The following is a 15,980-nucleotide window of genomic DNA, read 5'->3' as shown; positions in this document are numbered from 1 at the left end:
CCCCCATTACCTCTCTACCCTCCTCTCCCCGTATGTTCCCACCCGTAACCTCCGCTCTCAGGACAAATCACTCCTATCTGTACCCTTCTCCACCACCGCTAACTCCAGACTCCGCCCCTTCTGCCTCGCCTCACCTTATGCCTGGAACAGACTTCCTGAGCCCATACGCCGTGCACCCTCCCTGCCCATTTTCAAGTCCTTACTCAAGGCCCATTTCTTCTCCCTTGCTTTTGGCGCCTAACCACCTTCCCCATTCCAGATACCTACACTGACTACATAGCTTATTACCTTTAGATTGTAAGCTCTCTAGAGCAGGGACTGTCCTTCCCCTTGTCTAAACTTGTACAGCGCTGCGTAACCCTGGCAGCGCTATAGAAATGCTAAGTAGTAGTAGTAGTAATATCTTCACTGCAAAAGATCTGTTGGTCCCAAATTCTAAACTGACTAACTCATGAGCGTTCCAGGAGCAGAGTCGGTCCCTCGCCGCACAAGTAAAACACTTAAATCAGGCTGCATAAATAGCAGGTCCTATCTTTAAGCGGTTTGGCTTATGCGCTCAAGGACTGAATATTGACTTAACTGACTCCTTCGATGCTGAAGCCTGAATATCCGGGACTAACACTGACGGCGGTCAACAAAACGCTCACCGCCACGAGGGATATTTTGTGGCACACAGTTAGTGCATCCACTCCTGAGCACATCCCATGGTACACCGTTTTAAGCTGCATTAGGCGTGCATTAACGTCTAATGCAGCTCAGTGAAATGGTCCCATAGTACCTGTGTGTTTTTACCAAATAGGCTTCTTATCTGTCTCTCACATGACAAGTAATAAAATTACCCTGCACATGTGTAAAATCACTATGCCCTGCCCCCCTTGTGGCATGTACAGTGTATACTGGTAGCTGTGCCCATTCAGCAGTATCCCCTGGATTATGGTGCCCAGGTCTGGGTGTGTTTCCGAGATGTGCTAAAAAGCAGTTAACACTCAGTAACTGGACACTAACCATCGATTATTGATATTGTGACAAGGCAAGCCCCAGAGATTCCCCAGTGAAGCAGTTGAGCCCAGAACTACGGGTCCCAGAAGTCCTTGCAAGAATGAGTGAGGAGAGTAGTCCTAAAAAGATGGAATGGGTTCCCAGTCCCAGCAGGGGGAGCAATGGCTCGAGGCAGGGTGAGCCTGTTACTCCCTTCCCCACTAGAGGGCGAGGGAAGGAGGAAGCTCAGTTTCCCTGGCTTCACCATCAGTATATAATTCCCCCCAGCTGTGAGAAGGGGAGAGCAGATTTCCTGGAGGCTCTCAGTCACCAGGAGAGAGGGGAGATGAATGGAGAGAGAGATTCCATGGAGTATGTAGAGGAAGGAAGTAGCCTACCGCTAGAGCTGCCTAAGGGAGAGGAGCCAACTACCATGGAGTGGAAGAATTCAAAGGTTGCCCTGCCCAGCACTTGAAGGCAGTGGAGGAGGCCACACCGGGCGTGGTGCTGAGAGGTGGGAGAAACTGCCAACCCTGCTCCTTACAGGGTTCCCTCTGTGCTGTAAAAAGGCAGGTGATTTGTGGAATTGGTTTGATGTGCAAAGACTGTTCTGAACTGTTGTGCTATATTGGAAGTGTGCTGAACTCTTACTAAACCCTTCTGAAGGAGGGGGAAGGGAAAGTTAATGCCCTAATAGAAGACCTGAGCGTTTGCTGAGGGAATTGGGGACCTGGACTGTACCTTTTTTACTTTTGAAGATTATCTTATGAGGACTGTACCTTTTTTCTTTTGAAGAATATATTATGATTTTTAGTATGAAATTGCCTTGATAATAAAATACTTTGGCCCCGAGTCCCAGTATCAGCAGCATTCTGTCCGGGAACCCTGGGAGCCCCACAGGCTTGCTGGCTCCACACAAGAGGAGGAAGTGGACCCCCCCCCCCCCTTTACAACATTAATTAATTTGCACCAATTAGGATTTGCATACTCTGGCCCTTACTCTATAAAGTTTATGCTCCTAAAATGTATGCCCCTAATTTATACTTTTAAATTATGAGCATAATCTATTTTGGAACATAGAGCGTGCTCCTGATTTAGGTCCATAAATTTAGGAGCATAACCTTTATAGACTAAGACCCTATATGCCTTAGTGCACAGCTCAAAAGGGGATGTGGCCATGAGAGGGGCATGTGCGGATCATTGGCGTTCCATAACATTGTGCGCAGTGTTATAGAATATTGGGTTTCTGTGTCCAAGTTGGGCCTGGGATTTACACCGGGTTTCAGCAGGGTAAGTCTGGTGCCCAGAATCCAGCGCTAAACGCTCTTGTATAGAAAGCGCACACCCAGTGAGTAGAACTGATCTTTTCGGGTCCCCCTATATATAGCAAAATGTTACTCTTTCTTCACAGACAGATTTTTCATGCATTAGTTAATTAGCATATGAAGGCGAGAGCATCTAAAACTAATTATCTTGCACAGGCTACAGCGCCATATGCATGCAACGTCATTGACGTCCTTGTAGCTTCTGTTTAAATCGGGCTTTGCTATCACGTTATAAAGCATAACATGTTCTTCTGCTTTCTCACCTTCTGATCACCCATCCATCTCTCCCTCCTCCCCCCTTTTCCCCTTGAGTCTGTCATTGAATGCTTTTATGTTTCACTTATTTATTCTGATATTGTTTTCGTTTGACTCATGCTGACCTGACCTGACCCAAAGAAGGAAGTCGTGCCTTCTGAAAGCCAGTGACAAAATGTTTGTTAGTCCAGTAAAATGGTATCAGCTTATTTTCCAGTTTTGTTTTTCTTTGATTTATTATGTAGTTCGTCAATTTCTCTGTTTCTTCCTTTACATAACTAATGTCTTTTGACTTCCTGAGATGTTATTGCCCAACACATTGGTTTTAACACACTCAGTACGGCTAAATGTTCTCACACGGATCCCTGTGAAACAAACTGAACTATTGATAGCAAAAGACCTTTGCCGTGCAGCTGCTGTACCTCCTCCGCAGGCAATTCAGTCTGAAAGCTGTGCTAATTGCATCTCAAACCCCTCCCTTCTACTATCCATCCTGTAGCTCAGGGAAGTATCTGTCACTCTCCTGCTTATGAAATTGAGGTCTATTTTTTTTTATGTTCCCTGCTCACGCCAAAGCTATCCAGGGAGACTGTGGATTCTTGCTTCCTAGAGAGCGAAGGCTTTGATATGATAAAAGCATCTTTCCATGCTTGCAATTTGTGTCGTAGACGTGCAAGACTCCATTATGTTTTGTTTTAACGAAGCCTGGCACTCACTCACTGCATCCAGCTCTGTCTGGGATTTGATACAAGCAAACCCTTGTGAGGCTCAGAGTGCTTTTGAGTTGTGCCAGCACAAATTCTTCTTTGCCACAAGTTCCCTCTTTCTGGGGAAAGTTGATAACTTGATGCCTTTGCCCATCAACGTCCAAAGAGAACCTGATAAGTCTCACCGAGAAATACAGTTCTGCAGAAAGCAAGTCACTGCGAGCCATGAATAGTTATGTGGAAAGGGATATAATCGTTATTTACTGTCAGAAGGATTACCGGTACAATCAGTTTATGCAAAACATATTAGTACTTGAAAAAATGCAATTTTATTTGTAGATAAGAGGAATGACTTTGATTCATCCATATTCAGGAGTTAGAAAAATTTCTAGTAGAAAGATATGAGTGTCTTCAGCAAATAAAAATAATCAGATCCTACCTTCAAATACAGCTGAGTCTGCATGCATGCTGGGGAAAGCAAGCAAACCTCTTTTGTGTAGATTTTCATTCAGCTCCACTTTGTCATGCGGGTTTCTTCACAATATTACCAAGTCTCAGTGTCAAGTTTGATTTGATTTGAATTCATAATTTGATATACCGCCTTACACACAAGTTTTAAAGTGGTTTACAATAACAAATAAAAAGAAAAGCATAATACCATAAACAGATAAGACAACCGAAATTAAATCCCCCTCTATTAATATTCACAATAAAAGCCCAGAAGAGGATGCAATTAAAAATCAACAAAGGTATTTTGAAACTAAAGGCCTGGTTCCTAGTCGATGACACTTTGACTGTCTTTAAAGATGGAAGTTGCAACAAACAATGCTGTGAAGATCATGAACATTCTTGAGAAGCCAGTTTTTCAGAAAGATATTGTGGTTCGCCCATACGAAAAGCCTTCAAAACCAGGCATTAAAGTTTGAAAGAGATCCTAGCAGAGACCAGAAGCTGTGTAGGAGTAATGTGGTCAAATTTCTTGCCATTGGCTCTCAATCGTGCAGCCGTATTCTGAATTAACTACAGTCTCTTGAGACTTATTTCTGTCAAACCATGAAACAGCGAATTGCAGTAATCGAATCTGCTACTTGCAAGTGTATGTAGATTTTTGACTAGATTGGACTGAATCAAAAAAGGTTTAAATTGATGAATCAGCTGTAAATAGCATGATCTTACAATGCTACTAATATGTCTATCAAACTTCAGAGCATTATCGTAATGAAATCCCAGAGTAATAATTTCATCTTTGAGAGGAATCAATTTACCCTGCATCATTGGCTGAGTAACAAGTGGTTTGGATTTCTGAGATAGCCACATGGCAACAGATTTATCAACATTTTGAATCAACTCCTGGTCTCGCAACCAGTTTTCCAGCATTATCAATGTACAATTCAAATCAGACATCACTTGAGACTGATTATCTTGTACAAAGACAAGTAGTTGAGTTTCATCTGGAAAAATATATATAATTCCAGCTGTCCAAAAGCTCTGCCAGTGTTGCAAGATATAAATTGAAAAGTAGAGGTGAAAGCAAGGAACGCCTCGGTTCCTTAGGGGGAGATAACGTCTGATTCCAACAAACAACCTGAGATCGGTTATTAAGATATGACTCAAACCACTTCAGTACAGTGGAATGAATCCTCACCTTATACATCAACCTGAGCAATTTCATCTGGCAATCGGTATCGAATGCAGTGCTCAAATCAAGCTGAAACCACGAGGTATCATAACCTTGATCCGCCATCAGTAGCACATCATCCACTATTGAGCACAAAAGGGACTTGTTACTGGGATGATGTCTATAACCTGACTGGGTTTTATGCAGTAATTGTTTTTTTCTCAACAAAATCTGTGAGTTGTTCAAGAACTATCATCTCAAGCACCTTAGTCAATAAAGACAAATTAGAAATGAGATGAAAGCTAGAATATCTATTCTCAGCTTTTTTTTTCCCCCTCTCCTTCAGAATAGGAGTAATAACGGCCTCTTTGAGTTCATCAGGAACCTTATTATATTTTGTTTAATTTATGGTGTGTATGTACCCTTTTTCCTTTGATTTATGGAGTTCCGTTCTTACTATATTTTAGATTTGTAAACTGCTTTGTTCTGAGTTCAGTTTGGCGGTATAGTAACTTTTAATAAGCTATAATTAATGGCAAAAAAAGCATTTATACATTGTGACAAAACTGAAAAAGGGTCCTACCTAAGCTACATCTGAGGAACGTAAGCTTTGAAGATGTTTGGCTACAGCTGTATCAGTCACAGGTGAAAATATCCCAGACCTCTGGGCCTGGGCAGAGAAGACACACTGAGCATGCTCAGGTACTGAGAGGCAAGAAGCAACACATTGGAAAGTGCTAGAAACATGACACACAGTTCGGTTCCCCTTCCTCCAACCTAAAGTGAGTACGGGGATGAGAGTAAAAGTTATCTTGCAGTTGTAAGTTTGCAGCAGTTTGAACCCCTGAGGACTTTCAGTCAAGTCCATGCAATTGTTTCCAAAGTCCAACATGCAGACAGAAATGTGGACAGACAGACGGTCGATGGAAGCATTGTTGAGAATAAGCGCTCTACAACTAGTGAAATCAGCCAAAAAAAATAATTTTCTCACAATTTAATTACTAATTCAAATATGCTCAAAGGGCCTTTTGCAGCTCATGCACATGGGAATCTATGGGTAAAACAGAAAAGTACAATCATTAATCACTAATCATGATAACAAGGAAGTCAGAGAGAATCCTGTACAGGCATCAGGGAAGGTTCATGCTATGCAGACATCAAATTAGTCCAAATCATGCAGACGCAAACATTTCGTACTGCTTTTCAAATTTTCACAACACAGGAAAGGAGAGGTGTCAAGAATGTAAATGAGCAAAACACAGAGGGAAAAATGTGAAGACTAGTTACATGCATTAATTTGTATGCGACTGTTGCGTGTGCATTATCAGCTGCATTTGGAGAAGGTGGTCACAGGAGGAAAATCAAATCTGTCTGCATTACAAAGTCCTCACAGAAGGGCAGTTGCACTTGTACCAGGTGCAAGTTTTAAAGCAGAAGTAGGCAAGTTATGAAGCCTCGCTGGGAGCTACGAAAGCCAACTTACCCTTTCTATGAGCCTCTGAGGGTTGGTGAAAGCTTTTCTGCAGGCACTAGAGCAGAACGGAGTCAATGTAACATCTAGAGCGACTCTTCCTTCACACAGATTTTCTGTTTGGGAAATATCTCATAACTATTTCTTCTTAAGACAGATGCTCTTTGTAAAACCTGAATATTTCTTGCCCTGTGCCCTTCAGAGGCTAAAGAGAATTTGTAGGAACTAAGCACAGAGGACGCAAACAACTCCCAGAATTGAGGTTTGCACGTGATGGACGCAGAAGGATGTGAGAAGAAGGCTAAAGGGGTATGAGAGGAAGGCTAAAGGGGTAGGCAAATGCATGGATACAGGTTTCAGGTCATTTTATTTATTTATTTATTGCATTTGTATCCCACATTTTCCCACCTATTTGCAGGCTCAATGTGGCTTACATGTTGCCGGAGAGGTGTTGGTAAACTCCGGAGTAAATAGTTACAAATACAAGGTTAAGTAGTGGTAGGAAAAGGTTTATGTGGTGGGAACCACATAAGGTTCATGTGGTGGGACCACATGATGGCAGTCAGGAGCAGATGGATATGTTTGGGGATCGAACTGATTAGCATGTGAATTGCACACAACCCTGATCACCTACAAAATAGGTGGTGATCACGGCTCACGTGCTAATCTTTTTTTAATGCTAATGGAAACATTAATGCTGGAAATGCAAGTTATGTGTGAATTTTCCTCAATGTTACTTTGGATGGGTGTAAACTGAAAATCTGCAGCTCTTCACCATTGTAACATAGTAAATGACGGCAGATAAAGATCTGAACAGTCCATCCAGTCTGCCCAACAAGATAAACTCATTTTACATGGTATGTGATACTTTATAGCCGAGTTTGATTGGTCCTTGCCATTCTCAGGGCACAAACCGTAGAAGTCTGCCCAGCACTGTTCTTGGACTAAACGTTCTGAAGATTCTGGAATCCTCTAGAGTTACAAGATTCCGGAATCCCAATTAGTAGCAACATTCCATGTAGAACCCCAAAGAGTAACATATAGTAAATGACGGCAGATAAAGACCTGAACAGTCCATCCAGTCTGCCCAACAAGATAAACTCATTCTACATGGTATGTGATACCTTATACCTGAGTTTGATTTGTCCTTGCCTTTCTCACCGCTTTATTTAGTCCCTCCATGTCCTTCCTCATTACCTCCATGTGAGCTGTTCATATCTTTGCCTTACCCCTCCTTTGCCAACTTCCTATGGCCTTAGAGGGGTACAAACATGACATTTGCGCTGTTCCCCCAAGCCTGCCCAAAACTGAAGGCAGCACAGCCTGTTTGGAAAGCTTTGGAGCCCCTTTGCAAATTTCTGCCCCGGTCCCCTGGATGTCTAACAGCGGCCTTGCACCTGCCTAAACCAAATGCCCGGAACTTTGTCCTGCTCTGTCTCTCTCTCTCTTATTGAAGAACCCCATAAATTCCCACCTTTTTGAACTTGCTTCTGCATCTTAAACCCTGGTCCTTCCAGATCATAAATCTCCTCAGACTTATTTGTCAGGAGGTCCAAAGAGCTTTCGTACAGTGCTATAAACACTGTACATCCTGGTTAAAGTGCTGTATCGCATTTACTATTTTCATATTAACAGAAGCAAGCAAAATATATACATTCTGTATATAAATGACAGCTTTCCAAAAGAAAGGGCTTCCAGAAGCTTCTAGTACAATGCCTCTCTCTCCACTGTATTCCGTGGGTTACCCTTTTTTCTAGCTGCAGAAAGGCACTGTAGGGGTTGTGCTGTGAACAGATAACATACTCCAGCGGTCGCCAATGGCGGAGAGCTGAACTACCCCCAAGGCAAACCTTATCTCCCGTTGCCACACACCTTGTTCTGCCTTGTTGTTTAATTACATTGTTTGTAATTACTTTACTGTTACCATGAATATTTAAATCTTGCAATTAATGTAAAAAAAAAACCCAGTTTGCTTTGGAGCGGAAAAGAAAATGTTAAAGCAGGAAAGAAGCGATGAAACAGGGAGGGAAATATTATTGCAACCTTGCATAATAATTATCAAGACATGTCATGATATCTTGCAGTCACTTCAATGGACATTTTCTGCTTAGTCTTAGAGGTTTTGCCATATGTACTCACATGGGAAAAAGCAATTTTTAAAGCCTTTTTCTGTGGGCAAAAGCTGTTACCAGCAGAAAAAAAACCTCCCTCCCCTGCTGCTGTAAAACATGCCAAAAAAGACACAACAGAGCAGCATGCTCTGGGGATTCATTTTCAAATCCCCCTTGGGTGGTTTCAGCCATATGGTTTGTCTGTGTTGAGACTGCGTCATACAGGCTCCCACTGCTTGGAGACTAGCGCTGACTGGCTGTTCACACCAGGATTATTTTCTCTTTATTTTTATTTTAGCTCAGGCATTTTCAATAGTAGCTCAAGGCGAGTTACATTCAGGTACAGAAGTTTATTTTCCTTTCACTAAGCTACTGCAAAAGTGGCCTTAGCCATTGCACAGGGAAATTCACAGACCTTTACTATACATAACCCCCTATGGGCTTCTCTCAGTGGTTCGGAAGGGGCAAGAGGGGCAAAATTCCCTAGGCCAGGCCCTCTCTCCCTCTACTGCTTCCAGGCCGCTGGCGCCGCAGTCCCCAGTCTCCACCTGCCTATCCTCAGCTCCCTCGACAGCCCCCTGCGTTTAGAAAAAAATCTCTAAATCGGCAGCACAGCGCCTTCGTGTCTGTGTAAAAGCGGCAGATCGCCTCGGGCCTTCCCTCACTGTGCCCCGCTCTCACGGAAATAGGAAGTTACATCAGACGAGGGCGGGACACAGTGAGGGAAGGCCCGAGGCGATCTGTCGATTTCACAGAGATGCGAGGCGCTGCTCACTGACGCTGCACTCCTGATTTAGACATTTCTTTTTTTTTTTTAATGCAGGGGGCCTGGTGGCAGACAGAAGGAGGGGGCTGTCGAGGGAGCTGAGGGTAGGCAGGTGGAGACTGGGGCCTGCGGCGCCAGCGGCCTGGGAGCAGGAGGAGGCGACAGCAGTAGCGATTGGGCGGGGCGGGGGGGGGGGGCTCAGGGGCGACCTTGCCCCGGGCCCGGCTCAGTCTCTGGGCGGCCCTGCAGTGGCTGCAAAACCAATAGTTGGGAAACAACTCCTGAACTGGGAGAAAAATCCGCTACTGAAAAAAGCAGTCTCCCAACACTAACCAACAATTAATCAAACAGAGGTGCCCTCTTAACTTAATCTTATAATGTTATCAAAAAAACTGTGCCACGGGATAGAAAAAGGCATGGTACAAAATCACTTATCTAATAACATTTTCTTCCAAATGTTTGGATTTGATTTGTTGGCAGCCTTTTTGTGTGGAACATTTGGAAAGCTCCCCCTTATTCCTTCAGTGGTCACTGACCCAATCCTGCCCTACAAAGATGTGAAACAAACAGTACATACCAGCCTCTGTCAGACCTTCAGATGTTATAGCCAGGCCTATTAGAGCAGGAAACAGGTCCCTGGAGTAGCCCAGTGGTCAATGCAGTGAACTGTAGAGAAGGTGACCCAGGCTCATAATCCACTCTATTACACTTGTGGTGGAAAGTATTAGCCCCCCCAAAAACCTCCAAAACCTACTGTACCCACATAAAGGTGACACCTCAGGAGCTTAACCGAGATTGGATAGCAGAGCCGGTAGTGGGAGGCGGGGCTGGAGGTTGGGAGGCGGGGATAGTGCGGGGCAGACTCATACGGTCTGTGCCAGAGCCAGTGGTGGGAGGCGGGACTGGAGGTTGGGAGGCAGGGATAGCGCTGGGCAGACTTATACGGTCTGTGCCAGAGCCGATGGTGGGAGGCGGGGATAGTGCTGGGCAGACTTATACGGTCTATGCCAGAGCCGGTGGTTGGGAGGCGGGGCTAGTGCTGGGCAGACTTATATACACAAAAGTAGCACACATGAGTTGTCTTGTTGGGCAGACTGGATGGACCGTGCAGGTCTTTTTCTGCCGTCATCTACTATGTTACTATAAGGGCTATTGAAGTTGTGTATAGTTGGATAGAGCAGGATATTTGTGGTTTTGAAGGACTCGACATACAATATAAGGGGGTAATGGTGAGATATGTACCTAGGACCTTCTTTTATGTGACGTCCAGTGCAGTGCCCCCTAGGGTTTCTACTGGGATGTCTGTGTGGTCAGTCTACCAGGAAAGCTGGCTCCTCCTACATCCCAATTGCTTGATTTTGTGTGTTTTTCACTTGGACCTTTTTTTTTTTTAATGGTCCAAAAACATAAGATGTACTAAGCACAACAACATCTAGGAATTGGTCATTTTCACTACTTAAGTTTTCAGCCAAATGTCCAAAGTCGAGTTTAGACGTCATTGAAAATGCTCCTTCATATAACTTTGTAAGTCGAAGTGCTTTGAAAATGAGCCTCAATTTCTTAGAACATTCATATAACACAAATTTATGACTCTGCCTTTCTGTAGTAGAAGCAGGTACGGCAGGTATTTTGGTGGTAGGTGAACCCTCTTTGCACCATTTCCTGATAAAGTGTGTATGCGCAGACTGATTCACTCATGCACAAGGGCTCACACATGGGAAATATGATTCAGTAATCTTTTAGCATTTATGTATTTTATTTGCAGTTTGGTCAGCACAAGTAATACCAAATATTACATTTAAGGATCATTTCATGAATGTTTTTTTTTTTATTACATTTGTACCCTGCACTTTACCACTCATGGCAGGCTCAATGCGGCTTACATGGGGCAATGGAGGGTTAAGTGACTTGCCCAGAGTCACAAAGAGCTGCCTGTGCCTGAAGTGGGAATTGAACTCAGTTCCTCAGGGCCAAAGTCCACCACCCTAACCACTAGGCCACTCCTCCACTGTTGCTACTATTTGAGATTCTACACGGAATGTTGCTATTCCACTAGCAACATTCCATGTAGAAGTCGGCCCTTGCAGATCACCAATGTGGCTGCGCAGGCTTCTGCTTCTGTGAGTCTGACGTCCTGCACGTACGTGCAGGACGTCAGACTCACAGAAACAGAAGCCTGCGCAGCCTTCTACATGAAGTGTTGCTAGTGGAATAGCAACATTCCATGTAGAATCTCCAATAGTAGCAACATTCCATGTAGAATGTCCAATAGTATCTATTTTATTTTTGTTACATTTGTACCCCGCGCTTTCCCACTCATGGCAGGCTCAATGCGGCTTACATGGGGCAATGGAGGGTTAAGTGACTTGCCCAGAGTCACAAGGAGCTGCCTGTGCCTGAAGTGGGAATCGAACTCAGTTCCCCAGGACCAAGGACCACCACCCTAACCACTAGGCCACTCCTCCACTGTTGCTACTATTTGAGATTCTACATGGAATGTTGCTATTCCACTAGCAACATTCCATGTAGAAGTCGGCCCTTGCAGTTCACCAATGTGGCCGCGCAGGCTTCTGCTTCTGTGAGTCTGACGTCCTGCACGTACGTGCAGGACATCAGACTCACAGAAACAGAAGCCTGCGCAGCCTTCTACATGGAATGTTACTAGTGGAATAGCAACATTCCATGTAGAATCTCAAATAGTAGCAATATTCCATGTAGAATCTCCAATAGTAGCAACATTCCATGTAGAATGTCCAATAGTAGCAACATTCCATGTAGAATCTCAAATAGTAGCAATATTCCATGTAGAATCTCAAATAGTAGCAATATTCCATGTAGAATCTCCAATAGTAGCAACATTCCATGTAGAATCTCCAATAGTATCTATTTTATTTTTGTTACATTTGTACCCTGCGCTTTCCCACTCATGGCAGGCTCAATGCGGCTTACGTGGGGCAATGGAGGGTTAAGTGACTTGCCCAGAGTCACAAGGAGCTGCCTGTGCCTGAAGTGGGAATCAAACTCAGTTCCTCAGTTCCCCAGGACCAAAGTCCACCACCCTAACCACTAGGCCACTCCTCCAGTGCTCCATTCATAAAGCACAAATGGGTAAATAAGAGATTTGTGCACTAAGAGCTCTGGTCAGTTGTCATGAATATCGACTGCCACAGCTTTAAGCTCCAGGGCACAGTCATAGACTGAAGAAACCTCACAGGGGCAAGCGTAGTCTCTTTTCATCTTTTACCAGCTATTTGCCATGTAGTCAATTCCATTCAAGAACCTACAGCAGCAGAAACCCCATCAAATAGTAGATGACATAAAGGTTAGAGGCAGAAGCCTCCAGTTGAAAGGGCGAGAGAGACCACCCTGCACATGACTGCAGTTGTCTTCTTTGGGAGGGGGGGGACCTTAGGGCAGTCCATCTGGCACCTCTCACCCTCAGGTCACCCAAACAGATGGTTCATCCCAGTCCTCTCCCCTCTTTCATACCCATTACCCAGGTTCTCTCTGGAGGAAAGGAGTTTCCTTCGAGTCCCATGACAGCTATGTGGTACAGCAAGTAACTGTACTGATGACGTCTGCGAAACATTTACCCACTAATTCTAGCAAACTGCCTGTCCGTTTCAGCACTTAGTGTGACAGTCCTCTATAACCTGGGCACAGTTACACGTGTATTTTAAAATCTATAGTGCAGATGGGAAGGGCATGGACAGGACAGAGCGTGCCAAATATTTACACACTACCCTTGCAGAATCATGTTAGTTACATGCGCGACTGTAACATTTAGTCACAGACATTTCTACCAGCCATCGACATTGGTGTAAGTGGCCGCGACTACCTGTTACACTAGTATTTTAGAACGGCAATAACGGTAATCACGTAATTGCTGAGAGAGAATTCGTGCGTAGCGTCCAGCGTACTACGATTACTACGCTTGTGCCCCTCCCATGCTCCATCCACGTGTCTGCCCCTTTGCAGTTCTAAGCTTTAGCACTACAGAAGAGAGCATAGTGCATTTCACACATCTCCTTCATCTGTGATGGCCACTTCTTTTAGGATAGTGGCTTCCTGAATGCTGAGGACGTGGTACTCTTTCCCCTACATTACCTAGCTCCTGGTTGGTGCTTCTTTTGTTTTTTTTTAGTTTCTGCCCAAGAGTATCTCAACCCTTGGTCAACCTTCAGCTGTGTGCTCCCCCCAAACATGGGGCAGCTCAACACTCTTCCCTACCATGTCCAGAATCTCCCATTCCCTTCTCTACCTCCCCCTCCAAAGGTGTCCAGCATCTTTCTTCTTCCCTACCTCCCCTCCTCAAGATATCCAGTCTCTCTCTCCTTCCTTCCCTCCCTGCATATCTGCCTCCCTCTGATGCAGGGGGAGGGAAGGAAGTTCCGGGCCTTTCTAAAAGTTGCCCTAGATTAGAGGGATTTCTTATGAGGTTGTATGATTACTGCTTTCCTTCAACTAAGAAAGAGCTGATTGGCAATAGTTTTTCAAGCATGTGGCAGTGTCGAAACAACAGAAGTCTCAGAGGTTGTGATCCGTGTTTCAAGCAATTATTTTCACAGTGTTTGTGCTCTATTTATCTCATGCCTGTTGTTTAGGGGGCTGTTAGTGTAGGAGGGTTTCTTTTCTTTCTTTTTTTTTTTAATTCAGCTGCTGGTGCTTGTCGTTTTTCAGTTCAATATTTAATTTTCACATTAACTACAATTGTCTTCTTCTCACAGAGGGACACTTGCAAGGGAAATGTTATTGATAAAGGGTTCAATTCAGCCCGGCTCAGGCTGAGAAACATGTCTATCAAAATATATTCACTGCTGTGAGCAAGTAAAAACACTCATGTCGTATATTTTTTTTTAAAAGCAGCCAAGAGCCTTTATGTGTTAGAAAGCCCAAATAGTGCTTTAAGCTTGGCTCAGCAACATCTGGAATAGGGCAGAGGGAGCAGACGGAGCTCACCCTGTGACTCTGGCACAAAGGGGCAATTCTTAAAGAGGGTACCATGATTCCGTGCACTAATTTCCAATTCTAGAACGGCACCTGGGAGCCCGTATTCTGCTATAGAATATTACCATCAGCTGACATTTAGGGCCACCACTTAAGCCACGTCAATAGCAGGCAAACATTTATGTGGCAGTATAAGGGACTCACTCATGTGGGCAGTCCTTTCATTTACAAGCTGAGTGGTGCATCCCTACTTTTGGTTTAAAATACCGCTAATCGTGCGGCTCACACGCCCAAGTGCATAGCTGTGCGTATGCTATAACTTACGCACGTAATTCTCGCCTAACTTCAGGTGCCCTGTTAGAACGAGGGGGGACATGTGGACTGGAAACCAAAAGCTGCTTGCCTGCCTGCTTTAAATATCTTCTCAAACACCTAAACAGGAAAACAGTGGCAGCGAGAACCATCTCAAACCTCTCATTAGATCACAGAGGTGTCAGTCCAAGTGGCTACTCAGTGAGTCAAGTACAGACTCAAGACAGCAAGGCTCACGTTCTTCTTGGTCAGGTCATTTATATGCTTGTTTACTAAGCTGCATGAAGTGTTTAACATGGCTTTTTAACATGTGTAAGGCTGACCTCTAGTGGTAGTATTACGAAAGTGCTACTAGAGATCACCAAAGCCATTTTATCTCCACATCCAGCAGAGGCAGGAGCAAGTGGGGTTTGATTCTGCCCTGATAAACCACTAGACCACCAGGGACATGAAGGTAGGCCCACAGAGGGGCCTACAGGTGGATGAGCGAGGGGAGGGGTCTGCGCTTTCTAGGGGTCAGGAGGAGGTAAGCTCTCGGGGGAAGGAAGAACAAAGAGAGACTTCAGGCCACAGCCCAGACATTGTTAGTGCCAACTGATATTTACTGCCAGCAGTCACATGGCTAAGTGGCCTCAGTCATGACTGCTTTTTGTGTGGGCTTATCTGGCTGCTTAACTGTGTTGGTACTGGCAGTGAACATGGCCCATTCCCACATGACTGTTGGCTCCTTGACTGCATCTGTGGTGCCTTATTGTTGTTGTTGTTGTTGTTGTTGTTGATTGGTTGTTTACTGTTGTGTAAAAGTATTTCCAATAAAAAAAATTTTAAAAACTTGGTGGCCAGTGATGGACGAGGAGCTGGGTGTCAGAGTATTTTGGGGTCTTCAAAGAATCAAAAAGGAAGATGACAAGACCTGGAATAGCCATTTGGTATCGGTGGTGGAGTCCAGAGGTGGAACAGAACTGAAGTGGGCTTTGGACAGATACGGAGGCAGTTGTAGGGAAAGCACGAGATGTTGGATATAAACATTCATGGGAGGAGGGAGAGTTGGGCCATGTGTAGGAACAGGCATTATATGATCATCTCAAAGTGACAGAGAACTGAAAAGGAGAACCGGGCACGGGTTAATTGTTTTTTTTATCTGCCATGATGTGCTGTTGTACCATAGAACAGAATTATTTGTAGGAATAATTTGGAATAGATCTTGTCTTTTCTGAAATGTAGCAGTGTTGGAATAGAGACGGGATTCCCAGCGTCAGTGATCAGGAAATGCTGCTCTTCTATGCTCGTAGACTGATCTCTCTAATTGTGCATTTCTTCTACAGCTCCGCCCACCTCCATTTCAGTGATTGCAGCGGAGTCACCTGCCCCCTTCAGTCGCTACCAGGCCCAGAACTTCACGCTGGTCTGTATTGTGTCAGGAGGGAAACCTGCTCCAATGGTGAGTCTCCCAAATGTGGAATGAGGTGGACTAGAAATACTGGAGGGAA

The 15,980-nt window shown here is 44.5% G+C and overlaps 1 protein-coding gene across 4 annotated transcripts in view; it reads left to right on the top strand.

Moving 5' to 3' along the window:
• IGSF21 (immunoglobin superfamily member 21) overlaps positions 1–15,980 on the top strand; it is a 448,408-nt gene that overhangs the window by 354,110 nt on the left and 78,318 nt on the right. For all 4 annotated transcript variants that reach the window (XM_030222239.1, XM_030222236.1, XM_030222238.1 and 1 more), the window contains exon 5: positions 15,816–15,931. In XM_030222239.1, the coding sequence (XP_030078099.1) occupies positions 15,816–15,931 (116 nt within the window). The remainder of the gene's footprint in view (positions 1–15,815; positions 15,932–15,980) is intronic.

This window comes from Microcaecilia unicolor, chromosome 13 (genome assembly GCF_901765095.1).
Source record: "Microcaecilia unicolor chromosome 13, aMicUni1.1, whole genome shotgun sequence".
Lineage (NCBI taxonomy): Eukaryota > Metazoa > Chordata > Amphibia > Gymnophiona > Siphonopidae > Microcaecilia > Microcaecilia unicolor.
The sequence above is the reverse complement of the archived record's forward strand: the minus strand, read 5'-3'. Positions and strand labels throughout refer to the sequence as shown.